This window comes from Oreochromis niloticus, linkage group LG10 (assembly GCF_001858045.2).
Source record: "Oreochromis niloticus isolate F11D_XX linkage group LG10, O_niloticus_UMD_NMBU, whole genome shotgun sequence".
Classification (NCBI taxonomy): domain Eukaryota; kingdom Metazoa; phylum Chordata; class Actinopteri; order Cichliformes; family Cichlidae; genus Oreochromis; species Oreochromis niloticus.
This window is the reverse complement of record NC_031975.2, coordinates 15,506,237-15,527,021: the sequence shown is the minus strand read 5'-3', so window position 1 is coordinate 15,527,021 and position 20,785 is coordinate 15,506,237. Positions and strand designations below refer to the sequence as shown.

General features: G+C 40.7%; 1 protein-coding gene across 2 annotated transcripts in view; it reads left to right on the top strand.

Moving 5' to 3' along the window:
* Positions 1-1,574: 1,574 nt before the first annotated feature.
* Positions 1,575-20,785, top strand: part of frem2a (FRAS1 related extracellular matrix 2a) — a 68,403-nt gene continuing 49,192 nt past the window's right edge. Inside the window, exons 1-2 of one of the 2 annotated variants that reach the window (XM_025910797.1) lie at positions 1,575-6,791; positions 9,516-9,605. In XM_025910797.1, coding sequence (XP_025766582.1) covers positions 1,808-6,791; positions 9,516-9,605 — 5,074 coding nt within the window. In that variant the 5' untranslated portion in view covers positions 1,575-1,807. The remainder of the gene's footprint in view (positions 6,792-9,515; positions 9,606-20,785) is intronic. The other variant, XM_019363929.2, reaches the window with a different exon arrangement.

Genomic DNA, 20,785 nt, shown 5'->3' with positions numbered 1-20,785 from the left:
GTGTGGAACTTTTTAAATATTCATGTTCAAAACTTATAACCAGTATCAGAACAATCACAAAAACTTCAACTGGTTTACAGCAACTGTGAGATCTTGCCTCATAGTAACATTAGATAAATTATGAATCAGGCTGATGAAGATTGTCCCCTTGTTAGATGACCTTGTTTTTCGTTAAGTGTACTCCTTCTTGCCAAAACATAACTCCTGGCAGGCTCATCTTTTATTAATGTCAAACATATATTTTTTCTTTGACCAGGACATTTGCCAGTGCGACGTCAAATATCGTTCCAACAAAAAAAAAAATCAATAAAATAAATGCATAAATGTTAAAATCTTAGAAATCTGATCACATAAAAACTGTTTGCTAAGCAACAGGGGGAAGTGGGTTTATTCTCTCATGAATTAGCCTTGACAGATTTCAAACAAATCCCCTCCACCCCTCCTCCCAGGTTCGCCAAGGTCTAGCACTAGATTTCCTCCAGTTCGAAGCAACAATTGCAATATTTCTTGGTCCATGCCACGGCAGCTGAATGCGTATTTCACGTCCCCGCGCTCCTGCTTATGGTCACATTGCTGGAATTTTGTTTATCGTATTACGATTACTAGTCTATTCTGGACTGACAAGGACAGGGTCATTCGTTCTCATTAATGGGCAGTGGGTGGGTTTTTATTGTTGCTTTTTCTTGCTTAAGGGAAGGTCAGCATCTTTCTGAGGTCCACACTGCGTATTCGCTTCAAAATATAAAGCTAAATAAATAAATGGATGAACCCATACATGAATAAGAAATGGGCAACCCGGTCTTTTTTTTTTAATTCGTCCTCACCTTCTTCGTACTTTAACTTTGTGCAGAAAGTGAGGAGTTACTGCAGAGCAAGTGAGGGGGAACACAACAGGGGATTAATAAGCCCAGCTACCAAATGACTAATGGAGATGTCCCATTAAGTAGGGAATACAGCTCAAATCTTAAAATGTATTATTAATATTGGGGGCAGATGGCATACAACAGTGATCAATGGAATTAAAGGGTTGTCTGTAATTTCTTATAAACGAAAAATGGGTTGCCGTGTAGGAACAGATAAATTATCTATATCCTGCATATGTCCCAGCAAATGTTCACTTAGTAAGATAACTAGTTTCAGGAATATAATTTTACATGCTTGTATGATGCGTACTTTTACAGCTTTCTCAAGTTAAAAACCTGAAGAATGACAATGTTGGTGGAGTTGAAATGACCTTTTCTGGCACACCGTGGAAAATAAACAATTATAAATTTGCCGCTTCTCTCAGTTTCATCAGTGTCAGCATGTCCAAAGATTACATGATAATATTATCTGTGTTAGGTAGAGTGCTTAAAAGGAGGATTTTATTTGAACTCGTCTTTCCATTCTGATCGTTCGAGAGAAAAAAAGTAGTTCTACCAAGAGGACACGCTTGGTAATTAAGCTATAATCAATCCGTCTACTTCAGTTTATCTTCCAGTCTCCACCTCTCCGTGACTGTCAGTCGTACTGCCCATTAGCGATAGGGCTGAGCTAACAAGCCTTCAAAATCCTCCAATATGTGCAGAGATGGGCGGTGGCGCTTTACGCAGGGCTCTCAAGCGGCTGAAGTTAAAACTCCTGAGCGCTATTCTCGCGGAGTATGTCGAGGGTCCGCACGGATAGATGCACGGGAGTCATTGCGTGGGCACCCCTCTGACTCCCTATTGTTTTGGAATTTTTTATTTTGTTAAGTAAAACAGACACTTTGGAAAAATATTTTCTTTGTTACAGCAGCACCTTGGCAGAGCTCACATAACTGGTGAACATGTTGTCCTGTGGACTTCTCCTGTGTTTTTCCATAACAGGTATTGTCTTCGCGCAGTCCGACAGCTCTGGATTATTTTATGCACTGAGATCAGAACTGTCTGAAGACGCTATCTTGGTGGCCAACAACGGAATACGCGTGCCTTTCGGGAGGTCGGTTTTTATCGATCCAATCAATGATTTGGTCATTCAGACACAGCCCGGCGACCGGTGCAGCATCAACGTGCTCGATAATGATCCGCTCTCGCAGAGACCGGGTCATCTGTCTCCCAAAAAGTTTCCCTGTGATTTTGGTCCAAATGATGTGACTTACTCCCACCACGGATCGAGAAGTCCGGCTAAAGACAGAGTGAGGATGCAGCTCAGGTATGACGCGCAAACCGAAACGGTCATTATCCCGTTTATGATGGAGGTTGAAGTAATGTTCACGCAGCTCGAGTTAATCACCAAAAACATGCCTCTGACTGTTGATCACCTCAAAGGGATCAGTAATCCTATTGATAAGAGGATTTTAGAGTTCACTTATGACAGAGAATCTCACAAATGCGAGGTGACATCCCAGTCCAGCAGCAGCAGCAGCAACTCGCTGCCTAGATACGGGAAACTCATCGATGGGGGTAAACTTTCTGCAATGATGGACTGTGATGAATTCACGCGAGCTGATATCCGCTATGAGCACACTTTTCAGCGCAAGTCCCCCAACAGGGATTATGTCCCCATGGTTGTGGAGCTGCACGATAAGGAAGGCAACCTAGTGAAACAGGAGTATTTTCATCTTATGATTCGCATCAAAGGAGGAGAGGAGAACACTCCCCCCAAACCCAGCTTTGTGTCCATGATGATGATGGAGGTCAGCCAGTTTGTCATGACCGCCCTCACCCCTGATATGCTTGCTGCTGAAGATGCCGAGTCAGACCCAGACAAGCTTATTTTCAATATTACTTCCCCCTTATCTTACGAGGAGGGCTATATAGTCAGCACTGATGACAGAAACCTCCCCATCACCTCCTTCTACCAGAGAGACTTGCGTGATCTTAAAATAGCTTATAAGCCCCCCTCCCTGGATTCAGACACTGAGAGGATTTTCCAGCTTGAATTTGAGGTGGTGGACACAGACGGGGCCATCTCAGACCCATTTGCTTTTATGATTGTTGTGAAGCCCATGAACACTCTGGCCCCTGTCGTGACACGCAACACGGGTCAGCTGCTGTATGAGGGGCAGTCTCGGCCTCTCTTCAGCGCTCACAACTTGGAGATCAGTGATGAGGACAACCTCGACTCTGTCAGAGTCACAGTGGTGGATGGGCTGCGCCACGGGGACCTCACAGTGCTGGGCTCTCACAGGAAATTCTTCACACCCGCAGACCTCGCAACAGGAGTTGTTGTGTACCAGCACGACGGGACTGACACATACAGCGACAACATTGTCTTCAAAATGACAGATGGGCAAAATGAAGTTGAATTTCTCTTTCCCATTACAATTGTTCCCACTGATGACGAGCCACCGATTATAAATGCCAACACCGGTTTGGTGCTGTTCAAAAATCAAATGATGCCCATATCTCCCCTCATGCTCAGCGCTGCTGATATTGATTCTGAGGACTCAACTATTAAATTCATCATTGTGCCCCCTTTTTCTTCTATTGGCATGTTGCTCCTAAGGCAGTCAGACGCCCCTGAGGACCCTTCCTCTTGGAAATTTAATGCTGAGGATGAAGTATATGAGAAAGAGGTGACAGAGTGGCTTCAGAAAGACATCACTGATGGGAGGTTGTTTTACAAGCATACAGGCCCTCACAACACAGATGCAATCATGGATCAGTTTGCATTCACAGTCCAGGATGACAATGACCCCCCTAATTTGTCAGGAGAGAGTGTGTTTATAATCCGAGTTTTACCTGTCGATGACGTACCCCCCGAGCTGTTCCCTGGCACCACCCTGCAAATGATTGTTCAGGAGTACAAACCCACTCACTTTAGCAAAGAAGTTCTGCGCTATACTGATTTGGACTCCGAGGACCGTGACCTCAAGTATACAGTCATCCAGCCCCCCACAGATACAGATGAAAATAACCCTGTTGTGTTCGGTTCTTTGGTTCTGACAGAGCGCCCCGGCACTGAAGTAACAGAGTTCACACAAGCTCAAATTAACCACCATAAGGTCTCCTACGAGCCCCCAGATGTTGAGCTTGGTATCACAGCCCATGTTGTGCAGTTTCGTTATACTGTTGAAGACACAGCTGGAAACAGTATAGAAGGGGCTTTCACCATCTATCTCCAGCCTGTTAACAACAAACCTCCTCAAATCACAAACACTGGCTTTACTGTGCTCGAACGGGGCATACACATCATCACAATCGCTGAACTAGATGCTACAGACCCCGACACTGAGAGGGAGCAAATAACCTTTACTCTGAGTCAGCCTCCTAAGCATGGCCAGATCCAGGTTGCATTCACTGACCTGGAAAAAAAAGGAGTTTTTAGACTTGAGGATATCTCAGAGGGAAAGTTATTGTATATTCACGGTGGAGAAGAGACAGTAAACGATGAATTTCAGCTGGATGTCAGTGATGGGATTCATATTGTGACCGTGACGGTCAAAGTTAATGTAAAGCCTGTCGATGATGAATCTCCAACCATCAGCTTGCCTGCGGGAACAATGGGGTCTCATATGGAGGTGCTGGAAAATGGAGCCACAGAAATAACAACTAATGTGATTCAAGGTCGTGATGATGACACAGATGACCTCCGGCTGACTTTTATTGTGGAAGATCCCCCCCTTATGGGTGAAATATTAGTTAAAGGAGTCCCTACCACAAAGTTTACTCAGGCTGACATAATTAGCGGTGTAGTTGTCTATGCACACACTGGTGGTGAGATAGGTCTCACCTCTCAGCAGGATGGCTTCAATTTGACTCTTAGTGACATGTCTGATGATTGGGCAGTAGGTGGCAATAAGGTCACCGGAGTCCATGTTCAGGTCACCATCCTTCCTGTTGACAGTCAGGCCCCTGAGGTCAGAGTTGGTATTCAGTTCAGTGTCATTGAAGGAGAAAAATATGCCATTGGCCCTCAGCACTTGAACGCTGATGATAACGACACTCCAACTGATGATATCCTTTGCACTATCATTGTGCAGCCCACTGCCGGGTATGTGGAGAATATATCCCCCGCTCCAGGCTCAGAGAAGTCCAGGTCAGGAACAGCTATCAGTGCTTTTACCATCAGAGACATCAGGGAGGGAAATATCTACTACGTGCAGAGCATTCACAAGGGGGTCGAGCCAGTAGATGATAGATTCATATTTAGGTGCTCTGATGGTATAAATTTCTCAGAGAACCATTTCTTCCCAATTGTTATCATCCCAGCGAATGATGAAAAACCTGAGATTTACTTGAGAGAGATAGTTTTGATGGAGGGGATGAACATCGCCATCGACTCACAAATTCTGAATGGAGCTGATGCCGATATCCCATCAGAGGAGCTGGTGTTTATGATTTCCAAACCTCCCAAACATGGTGCAATTTTAAACCAGCTAGCCACAGGCTCCATTTTGGTGACTAATTTCACTTTAGAGCAGATTAGAGAGGCGTCAAGTATTATTTATGAGCACGATGACTCAGAGACAATCGAGGACAGCTTTGATGTCATTCTGACTGATGGAAAGTACTTGGTTCAAAAAACAGCCACGGTTATGATCATCGCTGTCGATGACGAGACCCCCAGAATGCTCATTAATGATGGTCTAGAGGTGGAAATTGGGGAGACCAAAGAAATCAGCAACAAAGTGCTCAAAGCAACAGATTTAGATTCAGATGACAGTACACTTACATATATTATCCGGTTCGGGCCTGGTCAGGGTCTGCTTCAGAGAAAAACCCCATCTGGGTCTCTGGAAAACATCACGCTGGGCATGAATTTCACGCAAGTTGAAATCGATGCAGGGCTCATAGTTTACACACACAGTGGACAGGAGGGCATTCGAGACATGGTCAAATTTGATGTCACTGACGGGTTAAATCCACTAATTGATCGTTATTTCTACATCACAGTGGACAGCATTGACATGGTCTTCCCTGATGTGGTCAGTAAAGGTGTTTCTCTGAGAGAAGGTGGCAGGGTGACTCTGACCACTGATCTCCTAAGTACCACTGACCTCAACAGTCCTGATGAGAACTTGGTTTTCACTGTCACAAGGGCCCCTGTTAGAGGCCACTTAGAGTGCACAGACACTCCTGGGATTCCCATTGTTTCTTTTACCCAGCTCCAACTGGCTGGCAGTAAGATTTACTACATCCATACCTCAGACGATGAGGTGAAAATGGACAGTTTTGAGTTTGAAGTCACTGATGGCTACAATCCCGTTTTCAGAACATTCAGAATCTCGATTGTGGACGTCGATAACAAAAAACCTGTTGTGACTGTAAATGATCTAGTTGTCACAGAAGGGCAGCTTAAGCTGATAACACCTTTTGAGCTCACGGCTGAAGACCAGGACACAGCCGAGAAGCTGATCAGATTTACGGTCATCCAGCTTCCTGTTCATGGCAAATTGCTCTACAACCAGTCCACACTTATCAGCAGCTTCACAAAACAAGACCTCAATGAAAACCTCATCAGCTACAAGCACGACGGAACTGAATCATCAGAGGACTCGCTCTCCTTTACTGTCACCGATGGCACACACACTGACTTCTATGTTTTCCCCGACACTGTTTTTGAGACTAGGCACCCTCAAACTCTCAAGATTACTATCGTGGGAGTCGACAGTGGCATCCCCCAAATTGTTGTAAACAAAGGTGCTCCCACTTTGAAGATTTTGGCCACGGGTCACCTGGGGTTCCCCATCAGCTCCAAGGCGCTGAAGGCAGAGGACAGAGACAGCAGTCCGGCCTCGCTGCTGTTCCACATCACCACCCAGCCAAAACATGGTTACATCATTCATCTCGGGCACGGCAACAACTCCATCAACACCTTCAGTCAAGGTAAGCTTCGAACAAAACACCTACCACCTCTATAATGTGTCAGCATGAATATTGAATGTGGAGGAAATAATCAAACAGCACTGATTTTGTTTAGTAATCAGTCATATCTAATAACCAGAATGCTCATTCCACTCTATAAGAAAAGTCTATCAGTTATTATTTTTAGCAAGCAAAATGACCTCAGCATGCCTGTCCTTGAAAATGTAAAAAAGATTATCCCTTTAATCATATATGTTTAAATACAAGATCGTCCCGAGAAGCACAGTGTTAGACATCAAAATTCCTTGCAAACGTGTAAGTTTTGATTAATTTTTCCAGCCCACCAAAGACTTTAATTTATGGAGTAATAATTATTCAAACGTGTGACAAGTGCAGGCCTGGGAATTTCAATAGTTAATTTGTGCGCCTGATTTAGATGTGCCTTGCTCATCAAATCATAATTAGCAGACCAAAGTTAGAGGCTGATGTTTCGCATAAATGTCTTGTAGACAGTTAGGGATGAATAATTTATTATTTCTGCATCTCTGGGGAAATGTTCACATCTGATGTTCTCTACAGTGGTCTGTTAAATGAAGCAGGACAGAAGTAGGGGGATCGTGTGAAAAGGTCAGCGCGGAGCTTCGAGTGACAGGATGGCATTTGAGTTGCAGCACATTCTGATAGTTTGACCAGGGTCAAGTCAATTTGAAAGAATTTGTTGAAACGCAGAGAGCTCTCACCAAAATGCATTTTTATACCAACACGCAGAGCACACTGTGCCGCTTTAACTGTTTGAACACATTTCCTTTGCATTTGTGCACATTCGGTGACTGATATTACAGGCGGGGATTCAAGACAACAATGCCGTTGATTGAGGTTTAAAGCGATGCAATCAATGCCGTATTTCATATCACGCTGAGGCAATTAGACCAACAAGTAAGAAAATCCACCTGCTTGTGACACAGCTTGGCTTAAGCTCATACATGGTGTGAGAACACAGTGCCAAAAAAAAGCAGCACTTGAGTCTGCAGGAGATGGACACTTCTGACAACCACTGTGAGGATTGCAGTCGTTGGGAAAAAAAAGGGCATAGATGAGACAAGAGTGCAGCGGGAATGAGAAACAAAGGGCAGTAGAGGGGCAAGAGAGAGCAAGTAAAGTGGAGGAGAGTGCAAAAGAGGCAAGAGAAGAGGAGGGGTGGGGGATGTGTGGGTGACATGAGAGAAATAACGAATGAGGGAAGGGGCGTGAGACATTGAGTCAGAGAGAGAGAGAGCAAACAGGCTCGTCAGAAGAATCAGTCAGGTGAAAGAGACAATTCCTCGCTCTTTATTTACTCATCCTATTTCCAGGGCACATCCCGTGAGGCGTTCTTTTTAAATATTTAATGAACAATGTGCCCCTAGTTCACAGTGTTGACTTTGTATTTGTAAGGCCCTCAGGTTCAAGTATGTGCCACAGAGAGGATCCTTCTCAGGCTGCACCTCCCGTTCGATTAGATTCGACACTCAATAATCTGAAAAACATGAGCAGCAATCTGGAAGCGAACAAAGTCTTTGCATCACATGAAAGGTATATTTTTTGTCACCTTTCATGTTCGGCACAAGAGAAGCAGACTTAAGCTTCGTCCCAGGCAGGAGTCGGGGGTTTATACTTTTATGAACCTCCTTCCTCTGACATCTATTATTAAAGGAGGTGGTTTGAAGGGGCAAAGCCCTTTCACAGTCTTGATGATTTTTCTGTACTGTAATGGGTGTTTGCAGAGACTGGTGGGAAAAAGAAATGTAGGCAGAGCCCTGTAATTCAGAAAAGTTGGAAAAACAGGTGTGGAAGTGTGTGTGTGTGCCTGCTGAAACTTCTGGTTTTAACATTCTTGCCTTGTCTGTCATTAAAAAAGATCCACTGTCACCTGGTTTTCAGTGCTGATGAAACACAGAGTTGGCCGTTTCTGGGTTTAAATGTATTCTGTTGCTTTAGCTTGAGCTCTGTTGGATTTGGGGTTGCGGCCTTATCGTCCTGGATTACGGATGCATGACTTTCAGAATGCTTTCTCTGGTGGAAAATTGTTCATGCTGAGTACTGATAAGGAACTGAATCAGTGTGATACTAGAGACCTGCTGTTACTGTAGCTGATATGGTACTGGAGCGGGACAGCTTCCATCTTTGAGCAATTATTTGACAGAGAGAGTGTTTGAACAAGCCATAATGCAACTTCAAAGTGTGTTTGAGGCTATTTCTGTAGTCAGCATGAAACACAACATGAAGGGCCTTTTTTTCCACTCTTAAAATGCAAATTTTATTTACTAAATATGTATTTTTAAAAAATCTCGACGAGGACAGATCTCTTCATGATGAAATTCGTACTTTTGGCCATCACCTTACTTTAAGTTGGAGCAAACTGATATTGTTTATCGTGCATCGTCTCACATTCACTTCACAGTGCAAGACATGACTTTAAAATGGAAAGCAGGCTACAGTGGCACTCATTTGCATTCTATAATTACTTATATTAAAAAATATTTTTTTTCTGTTTGCTTATCATCTTGATTTTTGTTTTTTGTCCTTTGTTGGATTTCAGGTGACTGAGTTTTATTCTGTTTGCACAAACTTTCAGTTCACTGTGCTTTTATTTCCAGATCTAATTTTCACACCTGATTTGACACTTCAAAGTTTCACGATAGAAAGATTCATAAAAATATTTTTTTTAATTTTTTTTTTTAAACTAAAGTTACTTTTCTATTGCAGCCGATATCGATGGCCTGAGCGTCTGCTATGTGTTGCGGAGTGGAGAAAACGCTACGTCTGATGTCTTCCATTTCTCTGTTGAGGATAATGGTAAGATTTCACCTTCTTTTAGATTTGCATAATTCGTCTGTCAGTATTACTCCTCTTTGCTCTGAGTTTCTACAATAGCTGTCTGGCTAAAAAAAAAAAAAAGTCACTAATTAACCATTCAGTATTTCAGAGTTGAGATGGACCTACAAGTCAGCTGTCAAGCATTTTTATTCTAACCCAGACTGAGATCAGTTATGTAATTTTGCAAATTGTTCCCAGCAGATTTTATAAACAGATCAGTGAAGTTTATTTTTGCTCTGATTGCATTTGATTCAGGATTTGCCCATAAAATGATCTGCCATTCAGAGCGGCCTTGTAGAATATCAATTCTGACAAATCTGCATAGGCCAGCAGAGGTGTTCAGCTTGTAACTGTGTACTGCTGCATTGTATTAACTTACCAGGGAACTGATTAGATGTCCAGGGTCACTGAAGATAGAAAACTCTTTGTGGTGTGAAGATCATTTTTACAGTTCATCGAGTTAATGAGACTGTGTAATTTGTAAATATGACAGGACATGCCAAGCAGTATTAGTGCATATTTTATCTTGAATACAAGAAAATTTCTCATGAGTTTTTTGGCAAAACAGAAGATTAACAATGTGTATTTAAAATAAACACTGACATAAGGTGGTTTTATGCAGAGTCTCCGTTTATGTACAGTTTTCATAAACGGAGCGATGAACAGTTTAGTTTGAAGAAATAACCGCTTGCTTCTATTTTACGTGTGACGACATTGGCAAATATTACCTCCTTTCTATTTTGGTTCAAACCAACATTACATGCATAATAACTGCCAATTGGGGCCCAATTTGCACATGAAATTAACACTTACAAGTCACCATATCTTATGCTATATGCATCTCTCCAATGTGCATTAATTTAGCATCCTTTTATGAAGGCAGCTGCTAATTAAGTAATCAGCAGATGCCAAAAATCTCAGTGAGGGAGGAAGAGCTTAAGATGCAGTTGAATTTATTTAAGACTAAATCTAAGAAGAAACCTCATAATACTGAATATATATGCTCATTATTGAATAAAAATTTGCACAGGAAAAAATATTTGAAAATGTGCTCTGCATGAAAAAATTGCTGCAGAAACATACAAGAGTAGAATCATTCCAAACAATCCCTCTAAGTGGGATATATCGAAAATACCAAAATTTATGCAAAAGATTTGCCATCCCCGTCTTGTTTGAAGCATTTTCTTCTTTTTTTTATGTCTTCAAAGACAATATACATGTGTGTGAATGAAAGAGAGAGCGGTTTAACAGTAAAGCTGCAAGGAGTACAGGTAGTGCGTTTAAATATATGGGGTCAGCCAGACAAAGCAAGAGACAATGCACAAGAGGGGTGAAGAAGAGAGTGCAGGAGGGGTGGAGTGAGTGAAAACAAGTGTCAGGGCTGATTTGTTACAGAAAGATAGCAGCAAGAGTGAAAGGGAAGGTTTACAAGATGGTAGCGAGACCTGCGATGATATATGGTTTGGAAACGGTGGTGATGACAAAAAGACAGAAGGCTCAGCTAGAGATGGGCGAGTTCAAGATGCTGAGGTTTTCACTGGGGGTGACCAGAATGGACAGGATCAGAAATGAGTGGGCTGCTCAGGTTGGCTACTTTGGAGACAAAGTTAGAGAGGTAAAGCTGAGATTGTTTGGACATATGGAAAGGAGGGATAGTGGGTATACTACACAAAGGATGCTAAAGATGGAGCTACCCAGCAGGAGGAAAAGAGAAAAATCACAGAGAAGGATGTAGAGAAGCAGGACATGCAGAGGGTTGTGCGTCAAAGGAGGATTCTTGTGATAGGGTGAGATGGAGGCAGAGGAGCTGCTCTGGTGAGCCCGAAAGTTACGTATCACTACAACCAAAATAAAGGGGTCTGTAAAGCAAAGCAGTATGTTAATAAATAAATAAGAACATGGGATGGTGTAGTCCTATAATAAAATATAATGCAAATTTTCTTCAGCAGATGCCTTCACCATGTGATCATAGTGTGGTTTAAGCTGTTTTAAAACGGTCAGATAACTGGATTACAAGTTTAGTCATTGTTGGCTTTGTTTCTTTACATCTGTCTTCTATAAATAATGCAATGCACTGATGACCTTGTCTTGTACCGAGACACAGAATTGAGGTTAACATACAGTATTACAAATACAGCACCAATTTTGTGTAAGTGATGTAGGTTCTGTTGCAGTGGCCATTTCATTTCATTTTATTACAAATCTACAAATTTTTTGAAACCCTCTAGTTTTACACCGAGCTTATAAAAAGTTAAAAAGTTTTCCTGGAGCAGAATCATCCGTCCAGAATAAATCAACACAAAGCCTGCCTTTTAATGTACAGTAAAAAAAACACACACACACAAACACAGGTGTATCTGTTTTATATTAGCACATTTGAAACAAGGTGCAGCTGACACCACAGCTCAGTCCATCTGTTCATTTTCCTCCTCTATGATCAGGCACGACAATACAACACAATACATTAAAGACTACTCACTCACAGCGTAATTGATGTAGCGTCTTTAAAGATTACCAACACAGCTTCTCTGTGAATTACAAGATTATGTACAAGAGTATGTATCACTGAGGACTGAGTTAATACAGTACTGTGCAAAAATCTTAAACCTCCTTCATTTCTTCATATTTTACTATTAAAATGGAAACCAGGTGCAGCAATTTGAGCATGTGAAAACATGCCGTACATGAAAAAACAGTATATAATGCAAAACTAGAGCACATCTCTAATGAACTTTGAAGTCAATATTTAATATGACAAGCTTTATTCATCAGTACAGCCTGAACTCTCTTAGATAAGCTTTCTTTACTTTCTTTTAGTCTTCAGGAACGGCTCTGCAGGCTTCGTGAAGGACATTCAGAGCTCTTCTTTGGGTGGGCCAAGCTCTGAGGAGGCCAGTCCATTACTTATAAATCCAAACACTCTGCCAGGGCTTTTACTGCATTGACAGTGTGTTTGGAAACATGTTGAAAAATTAGGCTGTTGCCAATCATATTTCAAATGGTGGAAGGAAATCTTACAGTACTTTTCTGTCCTCATAAATACAGTGGTGTGAAAAAGTGTTTGCCCCCTTCCTGATTTCCTATTTTTTGTATGTTTGTCACACTTAAAGGTTTCAGATCAAACAAATTTAAATATTAGACAGAGATTACACAAGTAAACACAAAATGAAGTTTCTAAATGAAGGTGTTTATTATAAAGGGGAAACAAATCCAAACCTACATGGCCCTGTGTGAATAACTAACTCCCCCTTAAACCTAATAACAGGTGACCCATGTACCTGAAACATAAGAACATAAGAACTTAACATAAGAACTTAACTGAAATCAAGCGTTTGTGGTGACTGGCAATGAGACTTTTAAAGGAGGAATTTTGACTCACTCGTCTTTGCAGAATTGTTGTACTTCAGCCACATTGGAGCGTTTTCGAGCCTGAACTGCCTTTTTAAAGTCATGCCACAGCATCTCAATTGGATTCAGGTCAATCCTAATGACTAGGCCACTCCAAAGTCTTCATCTTTCTTTGGCAATTCTTGCTGGTGTGTTTTGGATCATTGTCTTGATGCAGAATCCAAGTGCGCTTCACCTTGAGGTCACAAACAGATGGCCAGACATTCTCCTTCAGGATGTTTTGGTAGACAGCAGAATTCATGGTTGCATTTACCACAACAAGTCTTCCAGGTCCTGAGGCAGCAGAACAGCCCCGGACCATCACACTACCATCACCGTATTTTACTGTAGGTATGATGTTCTTTTTCTGAAATGCTGTGTTAATTATACGTCAGATGTAATGTGACATACACCTTCCAGAAAGTCCAACTTTTGTCTCGTCAGTCCACAGAGTGTTTTCCCAAAAGTCTTGGGGATCATCAAGATTTTTCTAGCAAAACTGAGGTGAGCCTTTATGTTCCTTTTGGTCACCATTGGAACTCTGACATGCAGGCCGTTTTTGCCCACTCCTTTTCTTATGGTGGAGTCATGAACACTGACCTTAACTGAGGCAAGTGACCAAAGCGAATGGGTCTTTTGTGACCTCTTAGATGAGTCTTAGATGCTCTTGGAATAGTTTTGTTTTTCTTAGGCCATTCAGAGGTGGACTTGTTTTGGATCATTGTCCAGCTGCAGAACCCAAGTCATGGTCATGAACACATGACCTCAACCTGAAGGTTGAGCTAACTTTCACTGTGGTTTGCTGGAGTCCCACAGCTTTACAAATGGTTTTATAGCCTTTTCCTTGGATGTCTGGCTTTTGAGGATCTTTCGGTCATCTCCTCTTTGCCAAGCAGGTCCCATTTAAGGGATTTCTTGGTTAAGAACAGGTGTGGCAGTAATCAGACATAGGTGTGGCTAGAGAAATTGAATTCAGCTTTTCAAAGATGTGATACACAACAGTTAATTGACGTTTTGTGTTTACTTGTGTTATCTTTGTCTAAATTTTAATTTTGTTTGATGATCTGAAACATTGAAGTGTGACAAACATGTATAAAAATGGGAAATCAGGAAGGGGGCAAACACTTTTTCACACTACATATCAATTTTGACTAAACACCCCTGGTTAAAATGCAACCCTCGATCATGACAGAGATTCCACTCTGTCATATGTAGACACTCACTGCTGTACCTCTCCTCTGTCATCTTCTAAACATACTGATGAACATTTAAGAATGACTTCTTGACAACCAACCTTTCACTAAGACCATTTCTGACGAGCCTTCACTGAACAGTAGATGGATCAATCGAAGGATCTGATGCATCTCTCAGGTCCTGTTTTGCCACATTTTTTTCCTGTTAAGGACATGGCTTTCACATACTGTTCATCTGCTATAGAGGATTTTATTTTTATTTTTGATCTGCCACTTCTTTTGTCCTCCAGCTTTTTAGTTTCCTCAACCTTTTACGGACAGACCCCACACCATGCTGAGATATGTCGTTTGCACCTAACGGCTCTTTTGGAATCACCTTGTTGGTGCAAAAATACAATTTTATGCCTGTCAAATGGTATTATCTTTGCAAGAAAAGGAAATGGGAACAAATTATGTGTTTTTGTGACAGGCTGCTAGTAACAAAGTGCATAAAGACACATTTTCAAATTGTTTATTTGCAAAGTTGTCTGTTATGTGTAGACACAACATTGGTTCAGCCCTTGTCTTAGGTACCTTTTTTGTGCTTGATTGATTCACAGGTCAGTGTTAACAACAAAAAAAGCACTCCTGGAGTGGACTAAAAATGAAAGCAGCATATATCCACAGAAAAACCTTCAGAAAAGGAAACTAAAATTACAGGAAGTGCTGGAAGCAAAGTATAAAGAAATAAGGGAGGGCTTAAGTGATTTGCACAATACTATATAATGTCTTTTTAAAGTATATCACATTTGGTCAAACTTATATGCTTTGGTTGAATAAATTATAACAGTCCTGTTCATACAATCTGCAAAACAACTCAAGAACGAATTCCTGCATCGTACATTTTTGGACTAACTACATGAACTATTGGTTTTGGGAATTTCATTCAGACCCAATTTTTAAGCATTTTCCATACTCTGGTTCTAATGCACTTTAAAGAAAGTGCTAATGCGTAAAAGAATAACAGTTCCTTTATGCACATGAAAGCAAAAACATTGACTAATTGATTGTCCATGCGCCTGTAAAAGTTCTTAGAGCTTTTTTTCTTTGTCTCTGCTCTTGGCTACATTCTTGTTTAACTAAAAAGGCTTTCGGCTTTTAAAAGAAACACTACTTGAAGTACATGACTGCCTATCATCATCGGTCCATAAGTTTGTGGAGCCACTTGGTCTTCCTTCCTCCCCTGGAGTGTTGGTGTTATTGCAAACTGATTCCAGATATAGAATTTAAGAAGTAAGGACAAATATATTTAAAAGCCTAAAGGTAACAAGTTTAAAAGACTCCATTATACAAGATTTTAGCATTATGTTCTTATTATGTAAATGCATGTGTAAGCAAATCTTTTCTTATGTTATAAAGGTATGTTAAGACACTCTTCCAATCATGTACTGATACATGTACACGCTCATGCAGACAATCACGCGGAGCAGAGAACAGAGGGGTAGCCGTAGGCAAAGGGGCGTCCAGGCCTCCACCACAAAGAGGTGTTTGATATTTAAGAGCCCAGGCAACATTGCGGGTAATGAGAGCCTTGGGCATCTGAGCGGGGCAGAGCTCCAAGGCAAGAACTGGTAATTGTGTGGCCCCATTACAGGCTCATCTAGAGGAGAAAAGTGGCAGGAAGAACCTTCTGTCATAGATTAAGACAAGCTAGGACGGCTGCACTTAACTGCAACGGGCTGGAACACAACTTGTTTCCCAGGCTTCTCTTTGCAGCAAGTTAATAATGGAGCAGCAGAAAACAACAGAGATTCGTGCAAATCTGAAATAGAGGATAACAATGGCTTCAATTATCAATTAAATGATTCATCATAGAGGTATAAAATATTATTTAAAAAAACAAAAGCAGAAATACATATTACAGAAGCTAGAGATCAAACATTTTGGGGGACTTTGCTTGAAAAGATCCTGTGATGATCATAGCAGCTGTTGATGTGGATGTGATTACTTTACTATTTGTTTTACTTTTAAAAGCTAACTGAAAGCACTACTTTTCTTAGATTTCACTCTAATAGCATGCATGATTAAAGATACGTCTGTAAGATGTGGTCCCAATGTAGGTGAATAAAATTGAGTTTTTGGTGCACCGAAACAAACATACAAAAAGAATATCAGCATGTAATATTATTTTTTCATGAGCAATAGTGCAGTTACTTTGCAGTTGATGGTTTTAATTAAAGGTATAACACTGAAACTGTGCTGGTATAGTTGTTATTTGAGGTCTTTGTGGTCTTCAGAGTATTCACAGTAGCTAAAACGTTGTACCTCAAAAGATGGTACTGTTAAATTTTTAAATCACTTAACACTAGAAATAAAATTTGATTCAGCTGCAGCGGGTAGCAGCAGCACCAGTGGATGTCTCAAAATCTCAGGTAAAAAAACCTCAAAACAAATGGTACTAAGGAAGAAAAATTGCCAGTGATCCTGGCTTTTCTCTACCTGTTTCTCCACCCTAATGCAAATGAGACTGATTGTTACGATAGGCCCCTTTCACCCCTCCAGCCCCCCCACGTGCACATGAGGAGCCCAGACACACGACCGCTTCATCTAAAGTTGCTACAATATATCCACTTAAAGCGCTCCCTGCTGCTTTGATAGTGCAATTTTACTCACATTTCACGGCGCACAGTCCGCATTAAATGTAGTTCTGAGTCCTCACGCATTCGTCTTATTCATGGCAAAATACTTTGTGTGCAACTTTTCCTTTCCTAGCGTTAGAAGACTAATTATCACCATATATACTGCAAGGTCACCATTTCTTTATCATCAGTTTTTGTTTGTGCGTGATGTATGATTGGTTGTGGCTTTGTGGGCCCACTTTGAGGTTTTTTTCTAATCTCTTCAAAAGGCCTTTTTTCATAAAAGGAGTGCCAACTTTTAAGATGAAATGACCTCCTTGGTTTGTCCTCTTCTCTACTGAATGATAAGCATTGCAAATTATTTATGTACATACAGATTTTCTTTCCAATGGATGAAAGAAATTGTTATTGAAAAAGATTTTTAAATAACGTCTTTAATAACTTTTACTGGTGGAATAATGACTCATAATGCGTAAGGCATGGCTCAAAAATCTGTAGTCATCTATGAACACGAGGAACGTAAATGTAAGTTTAGAAAGCGGAATTTCATCGTTTAAATTTGTTTGCAAAATAAACTCATGTAGTATTCGTTGTACTTTATTTTCCGGCTCTTCTGTGAGCTTTGAAAGTTCAGATTGACTTGAAGGCACCTGGAAAACAATTAGAGGGTTGAACCGGCTGTCACCATGGACACAAATGGACCAGCTTAATCCTTTGACCTTTTCTCTGTTGTTTGCCTTTTTTTCTGTTGTTGTTAAAGCAATGTGTACTGATCAGGGCAGAATGGCAAGGTGATATATCAGCACGCTCCACAGACATGCACACACTAACACACACACTAAAGCATCCCCTGGCTTTAGTAGAGGATTCTCTTCATCTGTCTGCATTCAAGAATTTACTGTCACTCTTCTCCCAGGGCCCGGCTCTCCTATCTTTATCCTCTTCATCTCCTCTTCTCACACTGTCACTATTAGATCTGTGCTCAATGTGTTTCATTCATTTTCAGTTCTTTTACACAGCTCGGCATCCGTGTTCATTATATATTTTGTTCTTTAGTGTTATTTTTGACTGTGTCCCCATCATTGTCCTCCTTTCCTCTCGAGGTACGAGTTTACCTCCCTGTCTCGTCGAGTGAAATTTTAAAGATGTGTTGCGGTTTATCGTGACGAGTGTCGAGGCTGTCCTAGGCATCAGGATTCGGTTTTACTGTCTAACCCTCGCTGTCTTTTGCCGCCGTCTGTCCCCGCCTGCTGTGTGGATGTCAACGTGCTGATGACTCTTTCTGTTGTAGGATTACGGCACATCGCGCAGCGTCGCTTGTGATGATCTGCATCTCATTAGAACCTTGAAATGAGAGCATTCGATTTTGAGGGATGTGTAGGGGTTTTTCAGCATATTCATCATCTTTGATTCTGTGTTTGTCCAGGCTGACAGCTGATGCTCGACATGTAATTCAAACACTAAAACACGGCTAAACATCATCGAATCTCTGGAGTAAACAAAAACTCCCTGTTGCATTTTTTTCTTGCCATGTAAACATTTCCATTTATATGAATGCATTATTTTGCTTCCACTTCTCAGCACTGGATTTTCATTCATTTTTAGTGACTTAGTTGCCTTTTTTAAACACATTTCACTCTTTTCTTTCTTCGCAGTTTCTCCAATTTTCACCCTGTCCTTCCTCTGTCATATAAGGGTGTGATTCACACTGTACAAAGTACAATTAGAAGAAAATTACCATTCCAGCTCACCAAACTGTTTTCTATCTTTTAATGCATCTTAATGAAGCTTTAATTTGTTGTTAAAATTAATAAGCGTCTCATCTTAATGTGAAAATGAGAGCTTTTCTGATCTCTTATTCATTATTTATTAAATCGCTCAGATTAAAAAAATAAAAATAAATCCAGCTTTTTAATGTGAGGCACCTTGTGATGTTTATCTTGAAAGGTGCTATACAAATACAATTTTTACTTCCTCACATCTAAAAGTAAACATTATTGATAATCATTGTATTGGCTGAAGTAAAAATGAGGATTTACTGACAAAATAAAATTTTGTTTTAAGGAGGCTGAGGAGATGATGGAAGGAAATGAGAGCAGAGGAAAAAAAGAGAAGAAGAAACCAGAGCTTTCAGTAGCTAGTTTATCATCTCTGCTGAGGCACAGTTTGCTCTCAGGAGTGCCAGTAACTGTCCTGCGATACATTAAACTCATCCCTCTGTTAAATATTACATTGGAGGAATGGGGAGATGTATGCTGAAGCTGGATTGATATGCATGCTGGAGTTCCTTTTTTGTGATGAGCACTAAAAGATCCTGCAGGAGAATAAATGCTTTTAAATGTCATCATTCATCCAAAAAAACAAAAGAAGCCCAGAATGTATACATACACTGCAGTCACTTACACATACAATCAAGTGAAAAAGAAACTACACCATTTTTCAAATCTAAAGTTCTATGTATCAGGACAGAATGAAAAATCATTTGTTCCTTTCCAGGTTGTAAACAATACATAAAATATTATACAGTGTCATTATTTATTTAACAAAAAATAAGCCAAAAAGCAGAAGCAGTGTCTGGAAAAAGTAAATATAACCCATGATTCAAAAGCCTGAAGAACAAGAAATGATGATTTGATGACTTTACCAGTGTCTCACATCATTGCAGAGGAATTTTGACCGATTCTTCTTTACAGCATTGCTTCAGTTTGTTGAGGTTTGCAGGTATTTATGTATGCACGGCTCTCCTGCCACAGCATTTCAATCATGTTGAGGTCTGGACTTTGACTGGGTCACTGCAACACCTTGATCCTTTTCTTTTCAGCCATTCTGTTGTCGAGTTGCTGCTGTGCTCGGGATCATTTTCCTGTGGCATGACACAGTCTTGTCAACCTTTAACTGTCAAACAGATGGTCTCACATTTGTCTCTAGAATACTTTGGTATACAGAGGAGGTCACGGTCGACTCAACGATTGCAAACAAAACAAGCCCAGATTATCAGTCCTCTAACGGCTGTGCTTGACAGTTAGGATGAGATGTTTGTGTTCATATACTGTGTTTAGCTTTCACTGGACATTGCACTGGGCAGTATGGCCAGACATCTTTACACTAGCCTTATCTGTCCAAAGGACATTGTTCCAGAAGTCTTTTGGTTTGCTCTGGTGCAACATTGCAAACCTAATCTGTGCTACCATTTTTTTAGAGACCTGGCAAACCTTCAAAACAAGTCAAAACTCTTGCCTTTTTCTAATTGTACTGTTATGCTAACTGAAGCCTGTAGAGTCTTAAATGTAACTCTTGGGTTTGCTTTGTTTTTTGCAGTTTCTCTGAGCAATCGTACAGTCTAACCTTGGGGTGAATGCGCTGGGACGTTCACTAATGGGAAGGAACTGTCCTCAATGTTTGTGAATAATATAACCTTTTATTATAACCTTTCCCAGATTAGATGGGCAGTAACAGTTTGTTAACACACTCCTGAACCAGACCTGAGAACTGCTAAAAACTATGCTTTGATTAAAACCACCTGGCTGCTAGTTATTCTTTTAATTTCTGTGGAAAGATTAAGTGTGTGCTTTTTTCACCCATTTGGGCATTTTATTTTGCCATAGCTTTTGTTAAATAAATAATATGATATGTTGTTATTTATCTGAGGTCGTATTTATTTAATTTATAGACCTGCTAAGGACTGAATGATTTGGTTTTATGCCCTCATACACAAACGAAAGAGGGCCCACTTAATTTTTCACATGACTTTAAATGCAGACAAATATAAACACACCTGAAAAACATGCTTCTGGTCCAGACTCCTGTGCATGATACAACATTTTTTGTCGTTGTTGTTGACAAACAGATGAATTTATCATTTGTTTTCTTAAATACTAGATTGGTGATTGGTGATATTTTTGACACTGTTCCCAAGTGGCAGTAGATAGCTCCAACATTTAAACAGAGGTCCTAAAATCTC